Source organism: Danio rerio, chromosome 4, assembly GCF_052040795.2.
Source record: "Danio rerio strain M-AB ecotype USA chromosome 4, GRCz13ab, whole genome shotgun sequence".
Lineage (NCBI taxonomy): Eukaryota > Metazoa > Chordata > Actinopteri > Cypriniformes > Danionidae > Danio > Danio rerio.
The window spans coordinates 32,282,087-32,291,412 of NC_141024.2; the positions used below are offsets into that span (position 1 = coordinate 32,282,087).

The 9,326-nt window shown below is 35.5% G+C and overlaps 1 protein-coding gene across 3 annotated transcripts; it reads right to left on the bottom strand.

Moving 5' to 3' along the window:
- Positions 1-301: 301 nt before the first annotated feature.
- On the bottom strand, positions 302-8,945 carry LOC137490846 (uncharacterized). Of its 3 annotated transcripts, none has more exons than XM_087249307.2 (3): positions 8,895-8,945; positions 7,894-8,043; positions 302-4,355 (listed from the first exon to the last, which is right to left on the bottom strand). In XM_087249307.2, the coding sequence occupies exons 2-3, from the start codon at positions 8,027-8,029 to the stop codon at positions 3,532-3,534; spliced, it is 960 nt and encodes a 319-aa protein (XP_087105433.2). In that variant the 5' UTR covers positions 8,030-8,043; positions 8,895-8,945; the 3' UTR covers positions 302-3,531. The 3 variants fall into 3 exon arrangements, with proteins under 3 accessions (XP_087105433.2, XP_087105434.2, XP_087105435.2); XM_087249308.2 differs by having other exon boundaries at positions 7,894-8,132; positions 8,420-8,945; XM_087249309.2 differs by lacking the exons at positions 7,894-8,043; positions 8,895-8,945 and adding an exon at positions 4,443-5,741.
- Positions 8,946-9,326: the final 381 nt, after the last annotated feature.

Below are 9,326 nucleotides of genomic sequence, written 5' to 3' on the forward strand. Positions count from 1 at the left end.
AAATACACTCATTGGACATCTGGTGTCCGAGTCTTTCTTGGAGGAACCTGTTAGCTATCTGCCGAGCTAGCCAGGCACAAGCACTTCAGCAGTCATCCTAGCAGGGGCAGAATAGTGCCAACCATTTGATTGGTAAATTAATAAACTATTTGCAAGTCTGCAATGTGCACAAATCTAGTTATCGGTTTAGAAAATAGTTGAAACACATTGTTAGATTTCGCTGTATTTGGCTTAACTGTTCTTTGGTGGCTCCCCAATGTATAGATGACTCTAATACATAAAAAAAGCAAGCTGACTAAAGTTTTTACGAGGAGAAGACTTTATTTAAAAAACAAAGAATAGAGCAGTTCAGCAGCAGTGGTGTTAACTCGTTGTCTTCAAGTAACTTAACCCAAAGTACTGTCTGTGAGACACTACTTTATAACAAAGGATGTAACCCCCCGGAGATTACCCAACTGCTTTGGTTGGGTCACAAGTCTTGAGTTTCTATAGACCATTTGGTTCACACCATCTCAGATGCAGATACTTGTTTGCATATGAAACAAACCATACAATCTATCAACATATAGAGTTATTTTGCCTTCTTGTAACCCAGTAGCAACTCTCACAACCTGGTACTGGGCTTTGACCCTTGATCTACACTACAAAACAGTTGTCAAAATCTTCACCCGTCTTCAGTTATTAACTTTAAATCTTCAGGTGTTCAAAGGGTTTCATTATCAGTAACTTCATATGTATTTAAGAGTTCACACTTGTTTGTCAAGCTGTCCAGTGAGAGAGCCCTAAGCTCATAAGATCCTCGAGCCCTGGGCTTCCTAATGTAAGCATGGTGAGAGGGTAGTTCGAGCTCAGGTAGATCTAGATGAACTCCCCCAACTTGTTTTTGTTCTAATGACAGATTTGGGGATGGCTAAAGGGAGATATATGGGTTACTAATGCTGTGTTCACACCAGACGCGGAAGAAGTGATTTTAAGTCAATGCAAACGCAAGAATAGACATCCTGCGACGCGATACGCGCGAATGGCACAATATGCTCAAATGGTGCGATGCAAATTGAGCGTTTTGCACGTTTGGTGTGCTTACAGTTTTTTCAATACATTAAACAAGTTTCCTAAACTCTTAACACGATTAGCACAACATCCGTCTTTGTTGGCTATACAATTAACACATTTCTTGTTGCTTTGACACAAAATGTATCCAGTTAACATTTAAAATTCTTGAACTTCTTGTACACACAAGCTCAACTAAGACCAAAACAATGTAATTTTACAGTCAAATTTACAAATTCTTTCACACAGTGTGTCAGAACAGATAACATCATATCCTAAACACAACTTATATAGGCTAAAGTCAAAGTGAACAGCTGTTCATTGTGAATTGAAACACAAATATATTCCCTGTATTTTTACTTTCAGAGAATCATGAAGTTGGAGGCCAATCAAGTACCACATAAAATTATCTATGTTGACGAGGCTGGTGATGTCGGCGTGGGAGAAACATAATAGGCCAAAGGGCCACAGTTACCTTGCCGGGCCATGGAAGATATCAAGTATATTGTGGATGAGAACGAGGTCAAATGCACAAGACCAGGCAGAATAGAAGATTACTTTTTAATTAAACTTTTTTGTATATCTTGCAGTTATGTCCTTTTGCAAAAAGTCAGTACTGCAGAAATTCTGTGTCTGTATTTTTAAACATAAACTGTAAATTTTATAAAGCAACTTTATTTCTTCATTTTTTTGTATTGAATTTTTGCAGAAAAAAAAGAAAATGCATGCACTTACTAAACCCAACAAAACAAAACTGTAGAGAGGCTTAAAATATAAGGGCAGAGCTGACACATAAGTAAAATAATGCAGTTTCTGTGATGTCAGCTGATGATAGTGTTTTTATTGTGAGTGTTTTCTGATTGACTGAATGTTTCTGTTGGAAAAGAACATGTGTTAGTGTTTTGAACAATTATTTCATTTTGAAACATGTTTGCAGTGTTTTGTTAGACATGGTGTATTGTGTTCGTTTATTATTGTATTTTGAAAAGTAGTTTAGAGGTTTAGTTTACAATGTGTGATTTTGAGCATAAAATTAACTGTTTTGCCAATTTTATGTTTTAGGTGTGTTGGTGCGTTAAGAGTTTAGCAAATTTGTTAAATGTATTGAAAAAACTGTCATAGCCGTTGTAAAAAAAAAACAAAAAAAAAACTGTAAAGCGCATAAACACTGTTATTTTCTTTATAAAATCCATGTTAGCCATTTAGCAACGAAGCTAGAGTCACCGGTCAGACAGGAGCCGTGCCCATGACGCGAATCTGCATCTGTTCTGAAGTTAATTTGATACGCAAATGAAGCCAGTAAACCCAAATGTTCACACAGCTATTTAACTGTGAATAGCATGATTTATCTGCGCGTTGCACATCTGGTGGGAACACAGCAAAGGACAGGGCTGCTCAATCCTGTTCCTGGAGATCTACCTTCCTGCAAAACACAGCTTTCACCCTGTTCAAACACACCTGAACCAATTAATTAGGACCTGAACAGCACTTGATAATTACAGGCAGGTGTGTTTGAAATGGGTAGCAATTGAAATCTGCAGGAAGGTGGATCTCCAGGAACAGGGTTGAGCACCCCTGGCATAAGAGCTTGACTATGGTGCCAATTTAGAATGTTCAATTAACTTGGGTTGCATGTTTTTGGACTGTGGGAGGAAACCAATGAACCTACACAAGCATGGGGAGAATGAATAAACTCCACACAAATATCAACTGGTTCTGTAGGGATTTTAACTAAGGACTGTAGAATACACAAGACGTGTCACTCGTATACTTTTGAATGGGGAAAAGTGTAACTTTCAATATGGCGAATGAAGCCCTGCCTTTTATTACAGGAGCCAATCAGCGATTGCTATATGGTGAATAAAGCCTGCCTTCTAGTACAGAAGCCAAATCAGCAATCACTTTAGAATGACAATACTCCGGGGGAGGGGATATGACCAGACGTGAGTTTCTGCAGATTTTGCGTGATACAAACAACTAGAAATGAATCTAAATAGATAGTTGTTGTTTAACTTTATCGGTTATTTGTAATATGAAATGAAATCGTAAGCTTGGCAAGTAGTTTTGGAGAATTTGATGTTCCCCATTCAGATTGCCCAAGAGGCGTTTCAAAGATGGCCGCAAAGTGAAATGATTTGCCTGAAGGGACTTTGTTTGGACCTGTGACATTCTTGTTGTAAGGCAACAGTGCTAATCACTGGGCCGCCATGTCGCCCAATCTAGAAAGGAGGGGGAATAGGGGTGGGAGGGGGATTCTTCAAGATGAAGATAACTGAGGTAAGAAACTGTGATTATTTATATTGAGTCAGGATTCCTCTGATTGGTCAATCATGTGTTGGCTAATGCGGGACTAGTCGTGAACAATCATAAGCATGTGATCCTCTCGTAAGTAGTTTATAAATAAACTTCACTTGAATGAACAGCCAAACTACATGAAAAAGCTGTCTTTTTGAATAAACCCGTGTTTGTGTGGACAAGGCCTCAATGTTGAGGACTCTGCTCTCCATTGTGAAGCTTCATGTGAGCGCTGAAGCTTCTTTTATGGGTAAAGCCCTTTCCACACTCACTGCACCTATAACGACCCTCTCCTGAGTGAATCTTTTTGTGTTGCTTAATGGCGTCTTTGCGTGTGAGAGTCTTTCCACACTGATCACATGTGAACATTATGGTTCCAGTGTGACCATCCATGTGGTTCTTGAAGCTCGCTTTGGTTGTGAAGCTCTTTTCACACTGAGCACATGTAAACGGCTTCTGTCCGGTGTGACTTATCATGTGGTGTTTGAGTGTGCATTTATATGGGAACCTTTTACCACACTCTGTGCATGTGTAAGGTTTTTCTCCAGTGTGAATCCTCATGTGGACTTCAAGGTTGCTATTTTGCTTATAACGCTTTCCACACTGAGGGCAAGGGTAAGGCTTCTCCCCAGTGTGAGTTCTCATGTGCACTGTCAAGTTTCCTGAAATATAGAAGCTTTTTCCACACAGTTGGCATGTGTACGGCCGCTCTCCACTGTGAATTCTCATGTGGGCTTTAAAGCCTTGTATTTGACCAAAACTCTTTCCACACTGTTCGCAGGTGTAAGGTTTCTCCCCAGTGTGAACTCTCATGTGAACATCAAGGTTTGTCTTTTTAGTGAAACTCTTTCTACACAGTTTACAGCTAAAATTACAGCTGGATTTGGATTTACGAGGTCTTCCACGTGATGTAATTTTAGTCCATGTGGGTTTTTCATCAGTCGTTATGTCTTGGTGTTTCTCCTCCATTTCATTCCATTGATGAGTCTCTTCTTTCAGCAACATCAGGTCTTAAAAAAAAAAGTGAACATTAGTATGAAGGCACAAAGCGACAAGCATGAAATGGATGTTTCACCCAAAAATTAAATTGACCTTACCATTTACTCTCTGTCATGTGGTTTTAACATTTCCTTTCTTCTGGAACACAAAGTAAGCCAGAGTTTTTACACAATATCTTCTTTTGTGTTCAGCAGCATCAAGTAACTCATAAAGGTTTACCACACAAGGGAGAGTAAATGGTGAGGCTATTTTCATTTCTGTGTCAGAAATACCTTTAAATGGTTCCTATTATGAACCTTTTTTATAAGATGTAAAATAAGTCTTTGGTGTTCCCAGAATGTGTCTGAGGTTTCAGCTCAAAATCAGATCATTCATTGCAGAATACCTAATTTTGGGGGTCAGAGGAAAACCAAGCTCTTTTTGTGCCTGTTGCTTTAAATGCAATTGATCAAATGCACTTGCTATGCACTTATATTACTCGTGTTGTGATCCCTCATGTGTTTCTTCCACTGGATTTAAACATTTGTAACTTGCTTGGAAGACCCACTTGAAAAGAATCCTGCATGTTCAAAGCAAGTACGCATAATTCAAGCTTCTATTAGTGAGTTTGCATTATTGTATATAACTTATGTAAATGTTTCCCAGCACTGAGTTGCAGCAGGAAGGGCATCCACTGTTTAAAACATATGCTGGATAAATTGGTGGTTCATTAGGCTGTGGCAACTGCTGATAATTAAAGGGACTGAGCCGAAGGAAAATGAATGGATGAACTTGTGCAAATGCTTAATGCTACGTTTGCTGTAAACTGGAGTGATGAGGAGATGGCAAGATGACATACTTTGCTACTTGTTATCATTAATTTGTACTTTTGTCTTTGTTTTCTTGCCTTTGTGCATGTTCTGAGGCTTAGCTTAAGACCTATGTGGTGACATTTTATATATCCGACAAGATGCAGAAATGCCATTTAAAAAGGTTACCTGCTGTTTGTCCAATCAAGGACAGTAAAAACGTCAATATTCAAATAATAATGTTAACCCAGGGTTTGCAAATTTCAAAAATCTGGTAATGAACATCCAGGTTTTTATTTTAACCCCAGGTATAGCATGAGCAGTGTGGAACGTGATTACAGATAACCCAGGATTTTGTTTATCCAGTGTTAGAATGACCAAGGGTAAACAATTTGAAGTTTGAAAAACCCTAAGAATACTCAGCATCAGCTCTCAGGATAACCAGAAAACAATGACAAACAGCGACATACAAAAAGTGTCAATCATGTAATAGCAGTGACCTGATCTCATATGCTATTGTTTTAGAACTTCAGTTGCCTATTGGAGAACTCAACAGGAATAATAAACGGCAGAAAACTGTCACACTACTTTCTCTACAAACAAGTGTCTTCATGACTATACATAAAAAGTAGAATAATAAAATTTGAAAATATGACTTTGCAACATCAAGCAGCATTAAGCATAGGCCAGTACAAGACTGACAGTTTGATAAGCTTGAATAAAATTATCACAGTTTCACGGTACTGCGATTACTGCTTTGAAATATGTTCTTTTTAAATGTCTGGGTAAAAAAAAAAAACTGTTTTCCCTTTGAACACAATATATTTTATTTTGAGAAGCTTTGAAAGTATTTTGGAGCGGTAAAAATGTCAGGCTAAATCATTTAAATTGATCCTTGACTACTGCTGTCTTCATTAGTTTAAGAAACACAGATTTCTTTACGATTTAAAATGGCATTTTTGGAGATCTTTTCTGCTGGAGATACTGTTGTCCTGAAAAACTCAAACCATAAAAAAACCTTACATATACAGTAAGAACGATATAGCGAAACATTAAGCCATTTTTATTTTACCTTAAAAACAGTTATCGTCCCATGCCTAAGCAGCATAACACTGTTTTTAGGATCTAAAAATTAATTCTTTAACAAAAATGTCTCAAGCAAAAAGAGTCCAATGGCGACGCCTGCTGGTACGTGAAGTATATGGTCAATACTTACGAACTTTACACTCAAATGTTTGCATATCATCAGCATGCTGTTATCCATTTCTCAAGCAGCAACAGTCATTCTTAGACTAGTTTGTTGGCCAGTTTTAGTCAGTGCACTGCTAAACATTATTGTTCCATTATAATTTGTTTGTTTTGTTTCACGCCGTCCCACAGCAAAATCCTATAGTTTATAATACTGTACAATGTTTAATAATAATTAACAATTTTAGTGTCCATTTCATTCAGCATATTTAAAATCAGGGTAATTATGTTTTTTGACATTCTTTAAACCAGGGTTTCTGCAAGTTTCAGAAAGTTAAATGTAAGACTTTTTAAGACATTTTTAAGACTATTATAATGAAATTTTAGAATCCTAAAGGGCTAAAGGCATAGGAATTTTTAAAATGGCCAGATGGATAAGATTTTTTTTGCCAAGACAACAAAATATTATAATTTAATATATTTAAAAATACAATAATAAATGAACAATAAAAATGATTACATTATTTTAGATATTGCTAAGCAAAATATTTTAAATTGTGTAAAAACAAGCAAACTTTACTTGTATCCAAACATCTTTTTTCCAAATATAAACTTTCTTTAAAAAAAAATGAACAAATGTTAAAAAGTTTTAAAAACTATAATAAACTAAATTTTTGCACAACAATCTGTCCAGGTCGATGTAGTAAATCAGCAATAAATACATGGAGCACATTTAAACAAATGTTATTGTGAGAAAAATAATCAAACTATTATGATAAATAGAGTTAAAATGACCTTTTTGAATAAAATCTTTAAAGTTTTGGAGAGATGGATTGTAGGTGATTGTGTGGGTTTTGGCCTGATTGGGTAACAAAACATGAACAAAGGAAAATGAAGACTTGTTTAAAAAAAGATTTAAGACCTACAACACAATATTTCAGTAAATTTAAGACTTTTTAAGCCCTAAAATTTAGATTTTGGAATTTAAGACATTTTAAGAGCCTGCGGAAACCCTCTTTAAACACAATAGCCCTGGTAATTGGTTATTAAATTAATGTAGTTTTAACTCAGGTACTATCTGTGAGAACTAGCAACAACTACTAGAAACAACTTTAAACTCAAAAAGAAGTTGATGGGAAAAAAAGGGAATTGTGATCAACGTGACATATGCAAATGGAAAGTACTAAGCCAACACTATAACTGTAATAGCAGATATCTTCTATGAGAATACTATAGGTCAAATATTGTCAGCTCAGTTAAACTTTTATAATTTATTGTTATTATTTATTTTATAAAGCACCACTGTTCAATGACAATTTACAAACAGTGGGAGAACAATAAAAGCAATAACCTTAAGAAGACAGAAAATGAGAGACTAATAATACATAAAATAATGACAAAATAAATGAGAACAAGTAACAGAAAAGAAACTAATTTCGTCTTTCAATGAGTTTAGGAGAACTAGGCAGCACACTCAGGGCTGCAAGATGGATTTAATTTAGTATTCCTATTATTAAAATATATCTGAATGAAGATCAGATGACTGAGTTGGTCTTTGAGAATGAAAACCAACCTGTTTGTTCCTGCAGATCTTCCTGTTTAACTCTGAATGTTTCTTCAATCTTCACATCTTCACTCTCCTCTTTTATAAACGCCATCTTTATAACAGTGTGGAGACCAGTCGCTTCAGCAGGAGTTTTTCTCTGCATTTGGACACTTTATCCTGTTTAAAATGAACAAAACAATAAAAGTGTTCGGTTTAAAATAAATAAAACAATGAACAGAAACAAAATAACTTCTCTTTAACACTTGCTTTACCAGTTTCTTTATAATAGAGGTAAAGTTGGTTTTATATTCGCATATTCGTTCATTTAGAAGTCTCTATATTGTTTACCATGTTACTTTGAATATTCCATCGGAATTAGCATGCAAGTGTGGCTTGAAAATAACATTAATGCTGTTTAGTTGGCTGTGAACTATGTTGTACTTTGTTAGTCATTGGCTGATAATATGATTTCGGTATTTAGATTTTGTAAATAATAATTTTATGAAATTATAATATTAAGGGAAAAGTCCAAATGTGCGAATATAAAACCAACTTTACCTCTATTTCTTCATATGAGACACTTTTTCCAGTTTAAAATGAACAAAACAATAAAAATGTCCTGTTTAAAATAAATAAAAGAATGACAACAAACAAAATAACTTCTCTCCAATGCTTGCTTCAACCGTTTCTTTATATGAGAGTAATTAACAAAAAGAAATCAGGTAAGTCTGAGCAAGAAACAATATCCACAAATAAGCTGATTAAAACTAGTACGCCATTTCTTATATATAGTGATGTATACTTCGAATTTAATGCCATTATGCTATTTAGTAAATTAAACCTTCAATAACACGTATTACACACAGTTCTGTAACTTTATTCAAACAATAGCCATCAATTACTGTCAGTAAAATAGTACTACGCTGAATAAAGGGTTAAAATAACATTGCCAACAACAGGTACGTATCGGATGAAAAACCTGAAACTTTAATTAATCGGTTTATATCTGTGTAAGTTTTAAAACAAACCTTTCTCCAGTTGAATCACAGCGCGGTAGCGGCGCAGCCTTATGACGTCACAAACTACGCCAAAATAAAAGTTTTTGTTCAGCTTGTTTTGCCACTTCCTCTTCAGCTTGTTTTGCCACTTCCTCTTCTTTTTCGTTTAATGACGGGTGGCAAACCAGCTTGAGGTGCATTACCGCCACCTACTGTGTTGGAGTGTGAGACTTCAATGAGTGGAAGGATTACTACGTTTTCTAAAAAAAAAAAAAAAGGAACGAATTTTTTTCCTTCCATAGTCATTAAATCATAATACCAATATTCATAATAAAAATCTAAATAAAACTAAACAAATAACCAAATTATGATTCTTTCCGATTAAGTCCTGTAAAACAAACCTGTACTCCTCAAACATTTTAACAGATAATCATATACCTTAGTCTCTTTTTGAGCATTTTT